The sequence below is a fragment of the Terrapene carolina genome, unplaced genomic scaffold (assembly GCF_002925995.2).
Source record: "Terrapene carolina triunguis isolate 2854851 unplaced genomic scaffold, T_m_triunguis-2.0 Scaffold103, whole genome shotgun sequence".
Lineage (NCBI taxonomy): Eukaryota > Metazoa > Chordata > Testudines > Emydidae > Terrapene > Terrapene triunguis.
In genome coordinates, this window is record NW_020664454.1 from 2276127 (window position 1) to 2297750 (window position 21624).

At 50.0% G+C, this 21624-nt stretch overlaps 1 protein-coding gene across 1 annotated transcript; it reads right to left on the bottom strand.

Moving 5' to 3' along the window:
* Nucleotides 1-12012: 12012 nt before the first annotated feature.
* LOC113406553 (barttin-like) lies at nt 12013-19928 on the bottom strand. The gene is made up of 4 exons (XM_026651856.1): nt 19752-19928; nt 16317-16408; nt 15219-15485; nt 12013-12451 (listed from the first exon to the last, which is right to left on the bottom strand). The coding sequence occupies exons 1-4, from the start codon at nt 19926-19928 to the stop codon at nt 12013-12015; spliced, it is 975 nt and encodes a 324-aa protein (XP_026507641.1).
* Nucleotides 19929-21624: the final 1696 nt, after the last annotated feature.

Below are 21624 nucleotides of genomic sequence, written 5' to 3' on the forward strand. Positions count from 1 at the left end.
CCCTACCAAACTCCACACCGTGTGCGGCAGCAGGGGCGTAGTGCCCGGCTCTGTGTTGCATTCTGATCCTGGTGCTGCTCAGGAGTGAGGGACCGTCCGCCGAATTGCCGCCGAACAGCTGGTCGTGCCGCCCCTCTCCGAAGTGGCCGCCCCAAGCACCTGCTTGGTAAGCTGGTGCCTGGAGCCGGCCCTGTTCTGGAGAGAGCTTTACCACTGAGCTCCTGAATCCGTTTATACAAAGACCGCCCAAAAAACACTTGTGCATTTGTGTTATTTCTTGTACTATTTAGATTGGTAAGAGAAAAATGGTACACTTATGCCAAGGGAATGCGCCGTAATCTTTAGCACTTATGAGCTTCCATTAACTCCCACACAGCTCCTGTGAGGGAGATAAGAATTGTTGTCCCCATCTTTAAGATGGGGACACTGAAGCAGTGAGGTTAGGGGATATGCCAATGGGAGGGAATTGGTGCCAAAGCTTAGGGAATAGAACAGGGGCCTGAGTTCTAAACTACTACCTCCGCTTCCTCTCCCAGGAGAGACTTCATAGAAGTGTAGGACTGGAAGGGACCTCGGGAGGTCATCTAGTCCCATCCTCTGCACTCAAGGCAGGACTACATAATAATTAGACCATCCCTGGCAGGTGTTTGTCTATTCTGTTCTTAAAAACTTCCAATGACCGAGATTCCACAGCCTCCCTTGGCAATTTATTCCAGTGCTTAACCACCCTGACAGGTAGGAAGTTTTTCCTAATGTCTAACCTAAACCTTCCTTGCTGTGATTTAAGCCCATTGCTTCTTGTCCTATCCTAAGAGGTTAACGAGAACAACTTCCTGACCAGTCCTGCACTCAGACCACAAAGAATCATAAGTCAAAACACAATGGAGACACTCGCACATGGGTATTTCCTGTGTGTATTCATCTTGTATTCATGCTTGTGTACTGTAGGTCTCCTATGTAAGAGTACGCTAGGGGCTGAGAAATAGGTGTTAGTATCACTACTGGCCCAAGAGATTAAATGTTGAATTCAGGTAAAGATCTGCCGGTGTAAAGGGTTTAGACCAACAAGGCGAGGTCTACACTAGCACATATGTTGGCAAAACTTTTGTCACTCGGGGTGTGAAAAAACCCACATCCCTGAGTAATGTAAGTTTTGACAGGATAAGCGCTCATGTGTACAGCGCTATGTTGGTGGGTGAGTGACATAGCTACAGCTGCCCATTGAGCTGGTTTTATTACATCGATGAGAGAGTCATGCATCTGACAAAGTGGGCATTCACCCACGAAAGCTTATGCTCCAATACATCTGTTAGTCTTAAAGGTGCCACAGGACTCTCTGTTGCTTTTTACAGATCCAGACTAACACGGCTACCCCTCTGATACTCTCCCGACAGCGTAACGCGGCTACATAAGCGCTCTTACAGCGGCACAGCTGTATTGGTACAGCTGTGCCACTGTAAGCTTAAGTGTAGACATGGCCCAAGTCATGAACTGAGGGGGGTCTTGTGCTCTTGTTTTTAAATCTGTTCTGACTCCTACAGTAGCTGGACTAGGAGCAGCTCTCCTAGTTCAGATAAAACCAGGACCAGTTTGTTCGCATTTCATTGTTGAACCCCTCCAGAGATCCAGGCAGGTCCAGAAGTGAAAGGCCTGACAGGTGGCTTCCCCTGTATTCACAGTCCCTGAGAGCCTGTTCCGGTGAGCTTGCTGGCTCAATATTTAGGCTCAAAAGGTTTGACTGACCATCCCAGGATTGGTTCAACCAACTGCAAGCAGGGCATGTCTGTCTCCCCTACAGCTGCCAGAGATGCAGGTTTTCAGAGCCTTCTATTCTGCCACTAGCTCACCCAGCCACGTGGAGCCCTGGTTTAAAAACACAGACTGAAATCTCAAAGTGGGAGGTTCATCTCCCCAGCGATGTTCTCAACCAAGACATTTCTTTGAGGCTACGACACCCATCTGTACCAGATATATACTGTGAATATACAAACGTGCCAGTAGGGGTCAGCACTCACTTCCTTCTGTGAGCAGACCCCATGCCAAGCTCTAGGTTTGATTCACAAGGAAGGGCTCTGGAAAGACTCTCTGGCCAGGGTTTTCAAATGTGGGTGCCTAAAGGAAGGCACCTAAATCCCTACCTAGGCACCTCACTAAGTGACCCGATCAATGGGAGCGCTGGGTGTGCCGCATCTTTGAAGCTCAGGCCTCTTCGTTAGCTGCTTCATGTTGAAAATACCAGCATGCTGTGCTCTCAGCAGCTGAGCTGGAGAAGCAGCTCGACTCTGTACAATGTGCCCGTGTCCCTGCCTCCACTAGCATATTGTAAAACCAAAGATCTTCCTCTCTGCTGACCCCACCTCTGCTGTCTGGGAGACAAAAGCTGGCTTCTCATTGCCATCGGGGTATCTTAAAACCAGGACAACGAGAGACCCACCCCACTCTCCAGCTCGGATAGTTGGTACAGGTGCTGGGGGAAGAGATTCTCCCCCTATGCCCAACCCAGGTGATGGAGTGACCAAACAGCCCTGCTACTCCAGCCCTACCATGTCCCCTCCACGGAGGGCAGATGGGAGGATCTGCATGGCACTTACCCCGAGCTGACCCTCACCAGCACCAGATCAACTGGGCTGTGCAGGAGCTGGGCCCCTGGCCTTAAAATCTATCAACTGCCAGCCAGCCCTCCACAGCAACACAGGCAGGCACTGTTCAAACCCACCCTGGGAGACCGTCCCTGTCCCCCAAAGATCTTTGCTTCTCCATAGCCAAGGGTGGGAGGGGAATAGGCACAGAGGGGATGTGACTTGTCCTACCTCGCAGGGTAAGCACACAGGGGGCAGAGCTAGATCTCTGGGGTCCCAGCCAAGTCCCCCCTGCACTAGAGCAGGCCGTCCAGCCAGAAGGGGTGCTTTACAGTACCTGGGGTGCACACGAGTTGCTCATCGGAACATGTTGGGTTTTCATTTCTTCCCCAGTGAAGATAGTTATTGCTAGCCATTTTTGTGGGTTCTTTAGCTCCCTGGCCCTCCCCCAGCACCACGTCAAGGTTATTTCCTAGGACCGTGCCCAGCTAACAGCTGAGACGTACAGCCGACGTTTTGGCTTTCTGCTTTGTACAGTTTTTAATTTCATGCAGGAATGTCTCTCTTCCTACAATGTTTAACCTCTGGTAATAGCAGAGTAGTTCAGACTCAGACTAACGTCAGCTTCGTTCCCTGAGGAATTACCTCACCAGGGCTGTCTGGTAGTGGTTCGTGTGCACAGAAGATGCTGCATGGACAGACTTGGCTTCTGAGCTCTGCCCTCCTGATGTGCCTGAACCCTGAGCTGAAGGGGCCACCTCTTGGAGCGAGGGGATAGCCCCGTCTCTGTGCTCACAGGTCTCTGCTGAGACTGTTAGCCATGGCGATTGTAGCTGACGCTTGCTGGAAGATGGACTGAAATGACCAACTCAGGTGCGATGGTGACGGGGCCCCGTGTACGAACCTAGAGAGAACTCATTTTACGTGAGACCGAATAGCTATGCAAGGCCAATAGCTGTCACCACCTACTGTCCAAAGCTGAATTTGAAGTGGAGATGTAGGGCTGTATCCTACCCCCTGTAACATCCTGGCCACCCCACTGAAGTCAACCTGTAACGCGGGGCAGAGTTTTGCCCCAATCTACTTGTGTCCTGTTCCCAGCTGTACCTCGGGCCAGCTCTCTAACAAATAATGAAAAGATAAAGCCAGTGGTAATATCCTAAACAGACCAACCCCCTCCCTTCCCCCCAGCGTGGAGACAGCTCACCCTTGATGTGACCCCACTAGTTTAACCAATGGCCCATGTGCTATCTGTCGCGTGTGGCAGACTCAAAATGCCACATAGAAACGGAGCGAGAGGAAGAGAAGGTTTGAGGGAGAAATGGAGAGAGCTGTGTGGAAAGGTTCTCAAAGGAGTGTTTGCCCTCCGAGTGTGACGAGTCAAGAAGAAGAGACGGAAGAGGAGCTAAGTACCAGGCGACTTCTGGAGGATCCAAAGAACAGTCATTCTAGAACAGTGGTTCCCAAACTTTAACATCCTGTGAACCCCTTTCACCAAAATGTCAAGTCTCACGAACCCCCTCCTAAAAATGAATATTTCCAGGGATTTTCTCCTTTACCTGAGTATAAATTATAAAAGCAGTGATCTTGGAAATATAACTTTTTTTTAATGACATGCTTATTACACATTAATTATTTATCATTACAGTATTTTTATTACATTATGAAAACAGCAACACTCTTCCAAGATCTCACTTTTGTAGCTTGCATCACTTTGAATAAGCTTGTTATAAGACAAGGCTCCTATGTTTCATCAAGAAGTATCGGATGTGAAACAGCATGAAGGCATCTAAGAAGCCAACTCAAAGAGTTCCTCTTATACAAGCATTCAGGTCTTGAGCAGTTCAAGCAAACACCACACATTACAACAAAGCTTAAACTCGTTCTTCATAATAGTATTGTTTTTAAAAGTAGCTGCCTATTTAATTTTAAAAACAGCAAAAAATATCCACCTCCCTTTCCATTTCTTATAAGGAGTCTTGAAGTTTAAATCTCTTCAGTGTGATAGCTGTGCTTACTTTGATCTGCTTAGCTCTTGGAAGTCCAGGGGCTCCGGGCTGCTGGTCCCGTGCTGCCCGGGGTCCCTAAGGACAGCTCTGTCCGCCATTAGGGAATTTTTCCCCGAGAACCCCCTGTAACGTTTTGCAAACCCCCAGGGGTTCGCAAACCCCAGTTTGGGAACCACTGTTCTAGAACGTAGATGGCAGTTCAAGGGAAAATAGCCAGCCAATATTCCAGTTGGAATAATTGTTTCCTTTTGGACAGCAGCACGCACCCTGCCTGCAGTATTTAGGAAACACTTTCCTCTTTACTCCCCACCTTTATCACAGCAGTGTCAGCCATAAATATATAAACAGTGGGTGAAAGCCTAGCCCTGTGGGAGTTTTGCCACTGACTTCAATGGGGTCGGGATTTCACCTCGGTCTCTGACCTTGGTTTTTGCCTTCCAGTGTCTCTGGTTCTATGCAGGACGTAAGTGCGCATGGATCAAAGTTTATTTTTTGTATGACAGTCCCATTGTGCTAGATGCCGTATGAACACCTAGGCAGAGGCAGGCAGGTTCTGCCCCACAGAGTCCACAGCCTAGGATACAAGTGAGTAACAGCTAGTGGGAGTGTAGAGGAGCAGACTCACCCCTGCGGCGCCTCCTGCTGGTGATTTCCGGGAATTAGCTTGTTCCAGCTCTGGAGCGCCCTCTGCAGGCCAGTGATCCGCCTGTCCTCTGGCCCCCATGTCCCGCCCTGGACCCGGGTGCCCTTTTACCTGGGGTGCTGCCCCTGGCAGTACTCCCTCAGTTCTGGGTCTCCCCCTCCCAGGGGAACCCCCACCCACTATCCCCACTTTGCCTCAGTCTTGGCTACTGCCCAGTCTCCATCTAGCCCCCATTCACTGGGGCAGACTGCAGTATCAGCCACTCCTCACAGGCAAAGGGGTTCAGACCTGCTGCCTCTGCCTACCCATGGGCTGCCCCCTGCAACCCAGAACCTAATAGGCCTTACCAGGCCTGCAGCCTGGGGCTTTCCTAGGCCAGAGCTCCCCAGGCCTTTCCCCAGCCCTGCTCCACTCCAGGTACTTGGTTAAGCTCCCTGCAGCCAGGCCCTTCTCTCCACAGAAAGAGACTGTCTGCTTGAGCTCCTGGCTCAAGCCTTTATAGGACCAGCTGGGCCCTGATTGGGGCGTGGCCCCAGCTGAGCCTGCTTCCTCCCAATCAGCCCAGGCATCTTGCCCTTCCACATCCCTCCTCCAGGGCTGTTTTAAACGCCTCAGGACATGAGCGGGTAACCACCCCGCTACAGGGAGGTAGGCGGAAGAGAACTGGGAGGGGGGCGGGCGAGGGTTTACGTACAGATGGAGTGGTATGCAGAGTCGGCAAGGCTGAAAGGACCGTCCATTCCTGTTTGCTCTACGTAAACAGGAAATAACCATGGTAGGCTAGCTGGCCATTGGCAGGTGTCAAGTGGCCATAGGGACCACGATGGGAGTAGGTCTTAAGGAGGGGATTTGAAAGGCCTGATGCACTGGTTCTGGGATCTGATCTTGCGTGTGGGCCTTGGAGGATTCACTTACCACAGCTCAACTTCAAATCAGACACAAAAGAAGCCACTTAACCAGGGTGGCCCTGTGTCCCGCCCAGTCTAGAGGAGATTGCATGGTTCCCAGAGACAGAGAACTGTGCAGCGTCCTGTAGAGCTAACATAGAATCCTAGACTATCAGGTTTGGAAGGGACCTCAGGAGGTCATCTAGTCCAACCCTCTGCTCAAAGCAGGACCAATCCCCAACTAAATCATCCCAGCCAGGGCTTTGTCAAGCCTGACCTTAAAAACCTCTAAGGAAGGCGATTCCACCACCTCCCTAGGTAACCCATTCCAGTGCTTCACCACCCTCCTAGTGAGAGAGTTTTTCCTAATATCCAACCTAAACCCCCCCCCCACTGCAACTTGAGACCATTACTCTAACATGGGTTAGAAAGAGCAATATCCTAAACCAACAGTATTCCCTGGGAAGGTCGGTCCCAAGGGATAGTACAGTAATGCCAAAAAAGAGGCTGTATTTCCCATTGAATGAGATTGGAAAGGTCCCATCCTAATAAACCATATACCACTGAAGGGGAAAGTTCTATACATGATTTGTGTAAATCAGCTTTTCCCCAAACTCCCTCGGATGCGCTGACGTCTGCCCCAGAGCATCAGAAGCTCCCTAAAAGTCGGGGGGCCACCGCCGCCTCTTCCCCTTCCCACTCCCACTGAGGCCCTTCTGGTTCCTCTCTGCCCTCTCTCCCATGTCACTCACCCTTACAGCCTGTAAAAAATGATGGGGCCCTGGCCTCCTGCCCTTTCCCCCCTCCTCATCACCCCCCACCCCACCCCCGTTCCAGCACCCTGGCAACGACACTAAACCAGTACGTTTCAAAAATAAAGAGTGGTTTGGGATGTTTCGATATTGGGTGATTGACTTGAGCTGCGAAAAAGGGTGCTGGCTTTCAGAAAGAGCTGAAAACCCATCCTCTGACAGGCAGGACCTGGAAGGTGTCTTATCCAAAAACTGTGATCCCAGAATCACTAGTCACCTCTGAAAACTTTGGCCATGGTATTTTTGAATACCCTTCAAATGGAGGGACAAGAGCAGAAACATCATAAGAATGGCCATACTGTGTCAGCCCAATGGTCCATCTAGTCCAGTCTCCTGTCTTCCGACAGGGGCCAGTGCCAGATGCTTCAGAGGGAATGAACAGAACTGGGCAATTTACTGAGCTGATCCATCCCCTGTCCTCCAATCTCAGCTTCTGGCAGTCAGAAGGTTAGGGACACTCAAAGCATGAGGTTGTGTCCCTGACCATCTTGGCTAATAGTCACTGATGGACCTACCCTCCATGAATTTATCTAGTTCTTTTTTGAACCCAGTTATACTTTTGACCTTGACAACATCCCCTGGCAACAAGTTCCACAGGCGGAGTGTGCGTTGTGTGAAGAAATACTTCCTTTTGTTTGTTTTTAAACCCGCTGCCATTAATTTCATTGGGTGACCCCTGGTTCTTGTGTTATGTGAAGGGGTACATAACACTTTCTTATTCACTTTCTCCACACCAGTCATGATTTTATAGACCTCTATCATATTTCTCCTTTAGTTGTTTTTTTTTTCTTCCTAAGCTGAACAGTCCCAGTCTTTTTAATCTCTCCTCATATGGAAGCTGTGTCATGCCCAATAAGCTGTCGGTAAGGTGAGTCTCCGTGACTTGTCCAGAGTTCCAGGCAGGACTCTGAAGGGCATGTACAGGTCATAACTCCCATTGGGTTGGGTGACTCTATTTATTGTAAACAAGACTTTTTAAAAGCAATTATGTTTTCATCTCTTCTGGTGCCGAGGCCTTTCTCTGACAAAATGACTTAAACCAAATGCTTCCTATTGAGATAGGGTGGGATCCACAAAAGAACTTTAAGTGCCTCGACTCAAGCTGTAGGCGCTGAAGTCTTGGGTTTGGTTGCCTACGTCCCAGCTTTGTAGCCAATCCACAAATCTGGTGCTGAACCCTGTAGGTGCCTAAACTCCCTCAGCATCTCCATTTTTCAGAGCCCCAATTCTCTTGGTGCCCATGTTCTGCTGCTGGGTATGCACGCTGCTGCCTCACTCTAGGCATCTGGACACCCATCTCCCAACTTAGCCCCACAGCAATTCATGAACTGGAGAGAGACAGGCATTTGGCTGCCTACGTTGCATGCAGGACCCCATCTGGTAGGCATCCTCTGAGACTGCCTACTGGGTTGGATCCCATTCCAGGAAGCGGGGGGTGCTGCCCAGGGGCTAGTGCATTTTCCTGGGATGTGGGAGACCCAGGTTCAATTGCCCCCTGCCTAGCAGAGAGGAGGAAGCAAAGATCTGAACAGGGATCTCCCACCTCTCAGGAGAGTGCTCCAACCACTGAGCTCTGGGATACTCCGATTCACCTGTTGAAGCTGTTGCTCTCTGGATTAAACAATGAAAGAGTGGTTGGAGCAGCGGGGGGTGGCTCTGGGGTCTTCCATCTCCCAGGTGCGTGCTTGAAACTCTGGACCCCAGAGTTATTCCCAGTCTCTCATGCCCAATGACTATTTCAGTGTTTATCCACAGTGGAACAATCCTCTTCCCCCCCCCCCCCCCATTCCTCACTCCATCCACTCTTTCATTATTGATTCACAGTACAACCGCTCCAACAGGAGGTCCATGAAGGGTGTTACCACCACCAGACCAGAGGAATTGTTCAGAGACAGTCCAATGGTTTAACTAGGAGTCATGGGATGTAACTGAGCCAAAGAAAACAGCCTGGGTTTGCCTCTGCTCTGCCCTGGAAGATCTGTACCCGAGAGAGAGGTCAGGGAATGAAAGGCCAACTCGCCTATCTAATGAGACTACCAGCTAAAAATCACCAGTGGTTCTACTGCAGGCACCTACACAGTGCTGACTGGAGGGAGACCACCAATTCATCTCACAGGCATGACCCAATATTCTTCAGATGGGAACAACCTTCTACCAACAGGAGCCAGATCAGAACCAGGGGCATATTGCTGCGGGGTGTTATCTGAGCCATCCAGTTGCTTAAGTAGCTTGTGATTGTTACCAATCAGTCCCAATGAAAGACTTTGTGGGTGACACTGAATCCCTCCCTCTCCATCCCATGGGGTCCCTAGCCATTTTAGAGATGCCTCCGATCCAGAATGGGATCTGAACTTTCCTGGGCTGGGGGCGGGGGGGTGGATTCAGGGCTCTGCTTTGGGTTAATTTTTAGTACCATGCCAGGGCCTGCCTTGCACCTTGTATAGTCACTGTCTAGTACTCCTGGCAGCCCTTCGCACGCGTGTGAGTAGAGAATTACGATTCAGTAGCATTGACAACCACTTTATTCAGGTGTAAATGACCAGCTAACGTGTGAGGCAGTGGGGCTCAGGCCTGAAGGGAGAACACTTACTCTGTACCCCCAAGTCTCAGTGGGAAATTAGGACTCTGCAAGACCCACTGTCGCCCACAGCTGCGAACAGCAGCATTTGGAGAAATCCACCTCTGTATGTGCCTTCTGTAGGCTATTTAATACCTCAGAGAGCCAGTTCTGGAGCTAACAAGCAGTGAGATTTGGTCTTCTCATGGTATTTCCTCTATCCTGCTATATCATAAGAAAACCAAATAACACATTAGTTTGACATCAAGGGCTCCCTTAGGCATTAAAAAGCCTGTGAAAAACATAAATGCAAGACCCAATATGTGAGACACAGCCACTCTCAGATCCCCCAGCACCCCTTAGAAATAATCTGTACAGATCTTTAATCCCAATGGCCTGAAGTGTGAGTGACCTTGTGCAGCACCGGCCTAGTGCTCAAGTGTACGCTCCTGTTGAATGAAAGCCAAGTAACCGTGTGTGTCATGGCCCTTCGCTCAAAGGCAGATCAAGGAGACTCTGCACTTAGCTCTTGTGGAAAACTCCAACTGCACACAACGTATTCACGTGATAAAATGAAACCAGATGTTAATGGGATAGAACCTGCAACACCATCCTCACTGTATCATTCAACCTCAGGCCACAGACCTATGTGGCCCTTGACAACTATAAGGGCCCAGGTTTTCAAACCGAGGTGCACTGTTGGGGTCCTGAATAAATGACCTGGTTTGCCGATGGCCTAGTTAGGAGTCACGTGGCTGGCAATTGTTTTGCCACTCATTGTCAATTTCACACAGCTGCTGCTGGCTTGCTCCATGGCTTGCTGTCAGCTTGGCTTCCTTTCCCAGCACCAGGAGGCAAACTGACAAGCAAAGGAGCTCAGCAGCTGCAGGATCCTGAAACTGACATGAGTCGCTCCAGATTTTCTGCCCCGCTGACCCCGCGAGGCATCTGTCGGCGCATGAAGTGGTTCCTCGGAGGCAAGGAGCTGACCGCACGTGAGCTGCATTCTGCTTGACTGCCTCTCACCTAAAGAACTCCTCCCCCCACATCGCGGCCACCAGTGGAGGTGAGGAGTTAAGGAGCGGGACGTTCTCAGCTGAAGTGCCTTTTAACCTGGAAACTATAGCAAAATAGCATTCAGGATCCCTCGTATTGGTACTAATTGAATTCTGTGGGGCTTTTATGATTAGAAAAAAGCTTTGACACATCTATGCTTTGTGAAGTCCACCAGGGGTGAATACACTTTGCCTACCTAGAAACTAGTCCTGCTGTCTCAATCAGAGAAGTTAGTCTCCTCCTCCCTTCCTAAGCACGTGAGCTGGCCCTGATCCTGCCAAGGCTCACGCGTGTGCTGAACTCTGTTCGCATCGACAGTCCTTGTCAAGACAATGGGACTGCTCCCAGGCTGAAAGCCAAATACGTGTAAGCCTTTGCAGTATCTGGGCCATAGTTTGCATGGTGCAGCATGACTGCACCCTAGATTCCTGCCTTCTACAGAAAAACCTGCATGAGGGGCTCAGGGTTTGCCGTCTCCAGATGGTACTTGCACTGAATGCTCTTGGGGAAGAGATTTGGATTATGGAGACTGACGCCGGCCAAATCCACAGATCTTGGGGATATGCAGAGACAACGGCTCCCCAGCGCCTAGGCAGCACAGACCTGGACTATCACAGGTAATACCAGGGACCCATATTCCACCCCACAACGTCCAAGTGATCAGCCACTTGTAGGCCTGGATAACCCTGCCTGGAGTAAAGGCCCACTTTTCTGAGTACCGTATTTACCTAATTATTTTCATTGGGCAAACGAAAAAACCATTGCGTTCTTTCTTGGACATTGGCGTTTACATTTTCAGCCAGCCTGAGCCCTGGCCTCCCTTTTGGTTGGATACCCATAGCATTTGTTCCCATTAACTCAGGGCCCAAAGAACGAGCGGTGGGCCCAAACAGACTGGTGCCCGAATTCTGAGCGTTGTAGTGCAACTAGCTGGGGCTTGGGAACAAAATTACAGGGGCACGTTTTATGGGCCCAAACGACATCTCCCCCTTTAAAACATGGCTCCGTGGGTGCAGGGAGGAGGCCTGTTAATTGATGCCAATGGACTCCCAGTACCCACGGCATGGAGGATTGCAGCCTCCATGTCAGGTGGGCCAGCAGCTAAATATGTACAGGAGAGGGGGAAGTGAATGCAGAGTACTGGCCCGTGGGGCATTCACTGCTCTCCGAAAGCTCTCCAAACAGTCGTATTCCACAGATGATTGCGAGACAGGCTGTGTTTTCAGTAATGAATCAGACCTTGTTTTAATGTTCCAAGCATCCTATCTTCCCCCTACAAACCAGCGCATTCCCAGGAGCCAGGACCCGACCGAACAGCCACAAACCCTGCAACTGGCTGTGGCCTCCCAGCAAGCTGCCCCCAACCCCCAGTCGGAGCAGGGCTGATCTGCGAGGCACTGGGGAGACTGAGCAGCACTTGAGCTCTGCAACCTGGGCCTGTCTCTGACGGTCACTTCCCCCCTCCAGGGTTAGGTCTCTGGCTCAAAGACAAAATCATTCGCTATCAGTAAATTCTCTGGCCCCTCTTTTAACCCATAATACATGTCATCCTCTTCCACACTCTGTCTCCCTCCTGACTCTGCTGCCTTTGAGCCAGGACCTGAGACCAATGCAAACTGTCTTGCTGAGGCAGCCCCAGACAGGTAGTTCTGGGGTAGGGCTGGTGTTTGCTCCTGGCTTGGACGCCACCCTTCTGCCAGCGGTGAATCAATCAGGGCAAAATCTTCATAGCGAGGAAGCTCAGACCTGGGCTTCTGGGTGTGCCCCTGTGATGGGAGCGGATTCCTCAGTGAGTTGGTGGATCCCCCCAGAAACAGGCTGCTGGAGGTGGATCCCTCGGAAGAGGGAAGGTCAGTGTCCTCCGGGAAGGAAGCCAGCGGCGCTGCACTGTGGGACCTCTCTGATGGGCTGAAAATGGCATAAAGGTACATTGAAGGGCACGGATTCATTTACTGGCTGGTTTCTGTGCTGTTGTTTCCCTGTTTTGTGTTTTTGGCCATGGGGTTTACAGTAAATCAAGCTGAGCAGATGCTCGCTGGGTTCATGGTGTTCCTTTCACTAGCTGACTTGTGCCTGGTTTTCATAATGATGTTGTTCTGTTTATTTCCCCTCCCCACTGTGGATCTCAGCTGCCACTAGTCAGGTGAGGCTCTGACACTGTACACAGAGGGAGCCCAATCTCTCCATTTTGGTACCTTCGGAAGAGCCCACCTGCCCATCCCTCCTCCTCTCCTTCATCTGCTGTGCAGCAGCTTCCAAGGAGAACTTGCACAGTTCACGGTGTCCTTTGACAGTCTCCTTGCTGTAAATCCTGGCACAGGCATAATCAGACTCCGGTGGCTCTCCTGCCAGTGGTTCATGGAGAATAGAGAGCTCAGAGCTCCTTTCATCACCCAGTAGATAGGCCTGCTGTGAGCCGCTAACTGATTATCCAGAAATAGTTAAGCAGACCAAGGGCATGTCACTTAGGCAGATGGCAATGACCCAGTTAACCTCCCCATGTCATTTCAATTGGCTATGATACTCTTCACCTCTCATCCTAAACAGTTGAATAGTATTGCTTATGGACACGTTAAAAAGCCACCATGTTCTACCCCAGAGATGGCCGCATTCCAGCAAGGGGGGGGGCAACTGATTCCTACATCAATAGTTCATACAATCGGTTAGTAGCATTTGTAAAGCAATTTGGGGATCGACAGGATTTATTGTTCTGACCATTCTAATCCAGCTACTTCCACTGAGCCCATCACCATGGCATCTGTACGCCTTGCTTGAAGTCTTTAAATGAAGAAGTAGTTAGGTCTCTCTTTGCCTGAAACTCTGAACTGGGAACATGGATTTACTCTGAGGAATGACATTTGTTTATTGAGACATATAACGGTGTAAGGAAGTTGCCTTCCCTAATCAAATTTTGGAAGTGATTTGATCCGGTCTGCCACAAATAATTTGGATAAAAAAGCAAACAGTAGTTTGCCAAACTTTGATTAAAAGTTCCCAAAGAGAACATAATTTTAATCATCAATATTATCTAAATTCTGATTACAGCAAGAGGGGGAGCTAGAGTCAGGGTTCAGTCTAATGATGATTTCAATGAACATATGCACTGAAATAATATTCAACACCTGTGAGCCCCTGTGATCCAGGGGTCTGCCATCAAGGACCCCTATGTAGGACCCAGCTGGGATGCTAAGGGGCCCAAACCCTATTGGCAATCAGGGTTTGGGAAATAATGACCTATTTATGCTTTAAAGCGGGGAAATGAAGGTTAGGAAAGGCCGGAATCCTGCAGTTCATCGTGCAGGGGGTGCTTTTCAAAGGCACACAGGGGGACCTGGCTGCCCAATTGTCCTTGGTGCATTTGAAAACCTTCCCCTTTCCAAAAAAACACCCCTTCCTTTGACTTCAGTGGGTGCTGGCTCAGGCTCTCATGAGGCCGGGCTGTGTTTTTCATATAAGGGGCTAGAGAAAGCCCGTTGCATTGGCCTTGAATTGTGTTTGGGAGAGGAGAGAAAGCTGCAGCACCTAGTTAGGCTCATGTGAACTCAGAGTGTCCTAAATTATGGAACCCTCACAGGACACCGTCAATACCACATTGAGTAATCGAGACCGCCGACCAAGGAACTAACCCACTTCTTTCCCTGACGAACCAAGGGACGCACCCCACCCATGTACTTATTCGCTACACCGATACTGACTTGGACTCTTAATATAGTCCATGGGTGGCATACCCAAGCCCACTTATCCACTGACGCTCTAAAAACTCCCACACCCCAATCTGGGTCTATGCTGGTTATGTGATATGTATGTATCTCTTCATCCTTGCAACCGATACCTGTAATCCCTCATAACCCAAGCCTGACCCCAGCTGTACAGTACCTTCCCTCTTAACTTTTGTATATTAAAATGTTTAACTCTGTGTGAAGCGTCTGACAAGCAAGTTCACGCCCCATCATTTGCCTGCAGAGACGTTTGCCAGTCACCAGGCACCTTGTTCCTGCTGGCCCATGCAGCTCTCTGGCTTCACAACCACAGCAGTTAAGCAGGAAGCCAGTTGCCATAACCCTTTTGCTGCTGAACCTCCACCTCCCGTGCTGTGCTGCTGTCACATGTCACTAGTCTCCTGATGGGCCTGGGATGTGCCCAGAACATCCAGCATCACAGCCGTGCACCCTACCTGCACTGGATTGCACTGTTTCCTACCTGCATTGCTTCTGTTTACATTGCAATCGCTCCCAGGATGCCCACCTGAGGTACGGATCCAGGCTCACACACCAGGGCTACAAACAGCAGGGTAGGTGTTTTGGGTTCAGGCTGGAGCCCGGGCTCTGAAACCTGGCGAGGGGGGCAGGGACTCGGAGCCAGGGCTCTAGCCTGAACCTGAACCCCTACACTGCTGTTTGTAACACAAGCCCGAGGTTCTGAGACTCGGCGCCATGGGTTATTTTTTCCCAGTGTAGACATGCCCATTGAAAGAGAGAGTCCCTGGCCCAAAGAGCTTATGGGTACCTGGAGAATCCAGCAGCTCAGGAGGCATGTTCCGGTTAGATGTATCTAGCTGGAAGGATTTGATCACCGTATCTGCTGCCTATTGTTATGTCTGTAATGTGTGAATCTCCATAAGTGCCACTTTACTGCCCTTTGGACTCCTCCATAGCAGATCCTCAAGGTCACCTACCTGCTGATTGTTGCTGTGACCACTTGGGATGCTGGATCTCTGTAGGTTTCTCCATTGTTCTCTGAGATCCTGTGGACCTCAGCCTTGGCCTGTACAAAGGGATGGGGACATCCTCTTGTCTTGAGTTCACAGTCACCTAGGAGCGGGGCCATTTGAATCCCCAGACACTCCACAGAGCCCTTTGCTTTCCTCTGGATCTGTTCATAAGATGGCAGGCTTTTCTCATAGACATTAGCTTCTTCCTGGCTGGTGTAGGGAGTCTGGGAGCTGGGGTTGAGGGAGAAAGAGGGGAAGGGACGCTGTTAAATTCTACCATTTAACTGGATTCCAATAGTTTCTGGTTAGACACAGGAATTTTATTGTTAGCTGAGAAGGAAACGAATAAAATGCCACAAAAGGGAAGAGTAGCATGTTCATGTCACATCGAGCAGGTTTGTATTAGAGAGGGTCCCCACATCTGAACTCCCCAGACGGTGGGAAGGTTTGGATCCAGCCTGTAGTGACCAGCAGTCACCCCCAGCTGAGAGGCATTGACATTAACTATTGGTCTTAGTCTAGTTCCTACTGAGCGAGCCTGCAGTACGTCCCTGCTGCTGTCGATGGCAGTTTGACGTGGGGGGCTCAGTGGGGGGTTGGCTAGGAAAGGACTGCAGGATTTGGCACTCGCTCAACAGGCACTAGAATAGGCCCACCATCAGAACAGCAGAGAAGGACTTCAGTGGGGGATTTTGCCTGGGAAAGGCCTGAAGTCAGTGGGATGTCTAGCTGGGAAAGGACTGCAGGATCAGGTCACACCACCCTCCCTTCCTCCACACCACTGTTGGCAGCCTCATCAGAGAGAAGCGATGTAGTCAAGGGTTGAAAGAACATGGAAACGGAGTCCTCAGTCCCAGGATTTTTTTTCCCCCCTCAGCTTACTATTTTTTTAATTTTTTTTAGATGAAATATTTTTAGCCTTCCCTCGTGCCAGGGTTTTCAGACCCGGCCCTTGTCCCCGGAGGCACACAGATAACCTTGTGTACAAGCTCGGGCGCTCATTAAAAACCAGATTGCAAACTGTTGAGCTGAGGCTGGGAGCCTGGGGTCTTTCCAACATACCAGCTCTTCTCCGGAATTTCATTTTCTATCGAAACAGCAGGCGTGCGTGACAGGAACTTCTCGGACTCCGTCTCCATGGGGACAAACGTTATCTGGGGGGAGGAAAAAAAGAGGGATGAATCATTCCTCTGAATGTGAACAAAGAGGGTGAATCTCCTGCAGCGGAGGAGGAGTTTTCCCTGGCGTGGGGCTATCATTAACTCCTTCCCAGCGGTGACATCACACTTCATTGGCACTTTAAGTAGGTATTTTTACATCCAAAACACTGCCAAGGAAGAGGTATCTAAGCCCCCAGCTCACATTTACAAAGAACAGACAATATGCACGCTGCTCCCCTGGCCAGGAAACTCCGGCTGATAAGAAGAACCACAACAGGGGCTCAGTCGTGAAAGGTCCGGAGTGTTCAGTGGTCCATGCAGCATGCTCAGAACCTCAAGCCTGGCCGGGTTGGGACTTAATTATGTCACCAATAGTGCGCTCAGTCCTGCCATCCTGCTGGATGACAATGGGCGTCCTGCCTTCTGAGGCACAGAGGAGGCAGGTAGAGAAATGCCAACTCGTTCCAAATGGAACTGAGAGCGTGCTTGTACTGGGCCAACTGGTGGCCCTGCAGGCTCTGAAGCACAAATCCCAGCAGCAGCTTGGCCACCCTCAGCACCATCAGAAACGATGGCAGATCTTGAGGGGAGACAGGCCCCTTCAGAGACAGGCAGGCCGTTCCCCAAAGGGGCCCTTCAAGGGAGTCAGAGCTTCGTCATGGACTTCAGTCTGAGGAGAAGCTGGGGGCTCCACGGCTTTTCCCCTCCCTCCAGGAGCCATGTTTGGTGGCCAGAGCGCTGGGGGATGAGAGGCAGGATTCTTCCCAGAGAGGGATGGACGTTTGCATGGGTTATTGCAGCCCAGAGGCTGTGGTCCCGAAATGGAGACATCATCTGGGAAAGGATGGGCCCAATGGGTTGGATTCCCAGCATTCCCAATCCACGCCCCTACACACTCTGAGGACTGGATCTAGTTCTAAACTTCATGGCTGGCCTTTATCGCTATAATGGGCCAAACCAAAGCCCCAGAGCCAACCCCTCCACCCCCCCGCCCCAACCTTCAGGAAGTCTGGATCCAGATCCAGACGCTGTAGCTCAGTGACACTAAAAAGGCCTAATTGCCAGCAATTAAAGACCCCGTATAATACAAAATTCTGGAGCCGGATCCCTGTCACAGGTGAACCCTTCAGCTCATTGTGCTATAACCTCCAGTTCTGCCCCCCACCCCCACCCCATGCTGTGCCTCAACATGCACGGTCATAGGCCCAGATCTACTGCGTCACTGAGGGATTGTCTACACATACAGTGCTGCAGTGGCACTGCTGTACTGCTCAGTGCAGATGTTACCTACGCCAACAGGAGACCTCCCGTCACTGTCGGTACTCCACCTCCGCAAGAGGTGGTAGCTACATTGACAGGAGAAGCCCTCCTGTCGACATAGTGCTGTCTACACCAGGAGTTTGGTTGGTATCCCTGCGTCCCTCAGGGACTCTAGACTACAGACATAACCCTAGAGCTAATGTCTTGTTTCCAGTGGGAAATTAGTGTTCTTGGATTGATGTTTCTTCAGAGGATGGGAGTTAAATTGTTTTACTGCGCTATCAACATTCTTTAACCAGGAGATTTTCCGAAAGGGGTTTTAATGACCCACCTAAGTCAAAGGGATGGGGGTTGGGCATGGATTCAACAGGGTCTAGGGGTTCTTTTTCCCTTAATCTAAACTGAATTTAAAACAACTTTATATAAAGCTATCAGCCATGGATGAGCAATAAATAAACGCTTCCTCCTCCCAGCACCTTCCTGGCTATCTCCTGTACCTTTCACTTACACAGCTGTGTTGTTCCTTAGGCAAAAGATCAGTTCTTCCCCTACTCTACGAATTTCTTTCACGGTGTCGTGAATCTGTTCAATAAGCTGCTTGCGTGAAAACATTTCTGCTGCACCAGCCTGCCCCTCTGTTACGCGTCTCCCAAAAGAACTTGTTTCAAGAGTCCTGTGAAGGCAAGAGGAACCCTTTGGAAAGCAGACAGTGAAGACACCGGCTGAAAGTGGGGGAGGGGACTCTCTCCTTATCCTTATCAAGGTGGATTTTGGGGGTGGCTTTCCAACCGCGACCCTGAGAAATGAATCAAGGCTTTCTTCATTCTTTGATTCCTGTTCATCATTTCACAGCAATGATTTACAGTGCAGCTGTCACTGAGAGGTATAGCAAAGGGCTTGGGACATACAGGATAGTTTCTTTTAAATGATTCCTTCTTTCATGAGTAACAGGGATTCACTGCACTGCCCGGTGAAAGTCGGCCCTGCTTTCAGTAAAGCCTGAAGGGGTTTTATCCCTGGATCAGAGAAAAGAAAGACACCCTGTCCAGCTTCTCCTGTGCCTGCTGGGCCTGTAACTCTCCGGAAACGGCAGCCAGCCTCCTCAGCTGTCTTAGCATCCTAAGGGTTAAAGCCAAACCTGGCAGAAAGCAGGCTCTTTGGGGATAGAAAAACAGTGTGTGTGTCCTTATGGGGCATCTCCTCTTAGGTATTAAGGAGCACTTTGAACAGATGGAAGGGTATACAGTTTTGTAACACCAGTTAGATGTAATCCCCCTACCCCCTTCCGTGGACAGTGGCAAAGTGTCTGCTCCCCAAGCACAGAGATAACTGGAGGTGCCGTGGGCCAGGTGGAGAAAATAAGGCAGAAGAAGTGTCTGTCCTCTCTTCCCTGCTCCACTCACAGCTGTTTCACGTATTCTTTTTGAAACCAACCCAAAGTTATGGTAACTTTTAAATGCCCGTTTGAAAGTTAGTCTGAATTGCCTAACTGTGGCAGAGGGCATCTTCTGAAGCCCCTTGATGCTCCCAAGCCCCTCTCGAGGGAAGCAATGCATTACACACCCAGGAGAAATTGCCAGCTAGTCAATGGGACATATACACTCAGCAATATCCCAGAGCCAGCCACAAGCACTGACTGATGACAGATCAGCTGCCAAAGGAGAGAAGGAATGCTGGGCCAAGCCTTACAGTGACTGTACAATCATTACTAGTGGATACTAATACTTATTACTTTTCATCCCTGGGTCTCAAAGCACTTTGGAATGAAGGGTAAGTACCACTATCCTCATTTTACAGATGGGGAAACTGAGGCATGGAGCAGTTAAATTACTTGCCCATGGCTGCACAGTGAGTCAGTAGCAGAGATGGGAATAGGACCCATGTCTCCTGGTCTGGTGCCTTAAGCATTGCACCACCTACCCCTCAGCAGGGCAGTTAGCTGTCTCAATGGGAATTTAAGCCATCAGCTACTATCGTTAAGCACTTGTGGATGGTTTTTGGCTCCCAACGATGCCTTGCAGTGCCCCACCCATATCCCCCCTGTGCCAGAAAGCGCAGATAAGAGACTCGGCCCTACCTTGGGGTAGCACTGACACATGCTCCAGGTGATCCCCACTGCTATGGTTAAAACCCCCAGGGTGCAAAAGGTGATGTAGACCTGGGGCTTGTCCACGCTCATGATGAACATCCCAATCATCACCAGGAAGAAGCCCAGCACTATGAGTCCGTAGCGGAAAGTTTTATCCTCAGCCATTGCAAACCACACAGGTAGAAACCAAGGGCAGAGCGAGCATGCAGAGAGCGAGCCCGGGGCTGGGAGGAGACAGATGCCAGGGAGTCCCTTGCCTGTCTGTGTCCCGGCGAGCACTCCTGAGGTGCACAGCCAGGAGTGTGTTCCCAGAGGCTGCCAGGGACTGAGGATCAGCTGCACAGTCAGACCAGTCCTGCCCAGGGCTGAGCCAGCCAGTTTTTAATGGGAGTGTAATGAATGCAAACAAGATCCTGAAATTCACACTCCAGTGAAGCTGCCCAGCGCACTTCACTCTAACCTTCCCTCGAGGCACCTGCAGCCCAGGCTCCAGAACACCTTAGCCAGGGAGTGCGAGTCGGAAAGGGAGAGGTCACAGTAGGAGGGGGCAGGTTAGTAGCACCAGGGCCCAGAGATGGAGCCACACCGGTATAAAAGATAAGGCTGATGCCTTCCAGGCATATCATACAGCACGGGCGTTCCTGAGCTCTGTGGATGTGTCTTTGCACCACTATGTTTGTAAGCTATTGGAAAGGAACTGATGTTGATTTATTACTTGTATTGCGATAGAACCTAGGAACCCCAGTCTAGGGTCAGGGCCCCACTGTGCAAAGTGCTGTGCAGATACCTAAGAAAGAATCATAGACTATCAGGGCTGGAAGGGACCTCAGGAGGTCATCTAGTCCAACCCCCTGCTCAAAGCAGGACCAATTCCCAACTAAATCATCCCAGCCAGGGCTTTGTCAAGCCTGACCTTAAAAACCTCTAAGGAAGGAGATTCCACCACCTCCCTAGGTAACCCATTCCAGTGCTTCACCACCCTCCTAGTGAAAAAGTTTTTCCTAATATCCAACCTAAACCTCCCCCACTGCAACTTGAGACCATTACTCCTTGTTCTGTCATCTGGTACCACTGAGACCAGTCTAGATCCATCCTCTTTGGAACCCCCTTTCAGGTAGTTGAAAGCAGCTATCAAATCCCCCTTCATTCTTCTCTTCTGCAGACTAAACAATCCCAGTTCCCTCAGCCTCTCCTCATAAGTCACGTGCTCCAGGCCCCCGAATCAGACCTTGCCACAAAGAACTCACAGGTAGGATGCAACAGGATAATTCCTTGTTAGCACTGGAAACTTCATCCTCTTCTTGCAAGGACTACGAGCAAGGTCACACTCCAAGCAGGACAGATGAATGTCTACCCGTGGCTATGGGGCAAGCACACCATGATGATTCGCCGTGAGCAAGAGCTTTGGGTGTGTTTTGAAGGGATTCTGGCCAGAGCTGGTCAAAATATACTTTTTTGCAGAAAACTTTGGGGAGGAAATTATGGTTATTTGGTTCTCGTTGACATTTCCCATTTATTGTAAAACAGAAACCTGAAACGTTGATTTTCAAAAAGTTTTAATTTTCAAAAAAACCGATTTCTGGTACAAATGTTCAGTTCTTTGGTAAAGCTTTTACCAAAACTGTAAACTTTTCCTGAAAACTTTTTGCTTTCCAATTTTTTGATAAAATAACAGAAAACTTTAAATTTACACATTTCAACCAACTCTAGTGATGTGTCCTGCTGAGGAAACAGCCACCGAAAGAGCCCCTCAGAAATCCCTACAAGGAGATATCAATCACACCCACACAATGAGGGATCATGTTTTTCTTTCTCTGGTTCTTCATTCCTTGTCCTCTGTGCCTTCTTGCTGGGGTGCGCC

Excerpts from the sequence above, each read along its gene's own strand:
- LOC113406553 (XM_026651856.1), bottom strand. The coding sequence starts at position 19,928 with ATGGCTGAGGATAAAACTTTCCGCTACGGACTCATAGTGCTGGGCTTC. Across the intron at positions 16,409-19,751 it reads TGTGTCAGTGCTACCCCAAG|ATAACGTTTGTCCCCATGGA; the intron begins GTAGGGCCGAGT and ends TCCTCCCCCCAG. Across the intron at positions 15,486-16,316 it reads GAAATTCCGGAGAAGAGCTG|CTCCCAGACTCCCTACACCA; the intron begins GTATGTTGGAAA and ends CCTCAACCCCAG.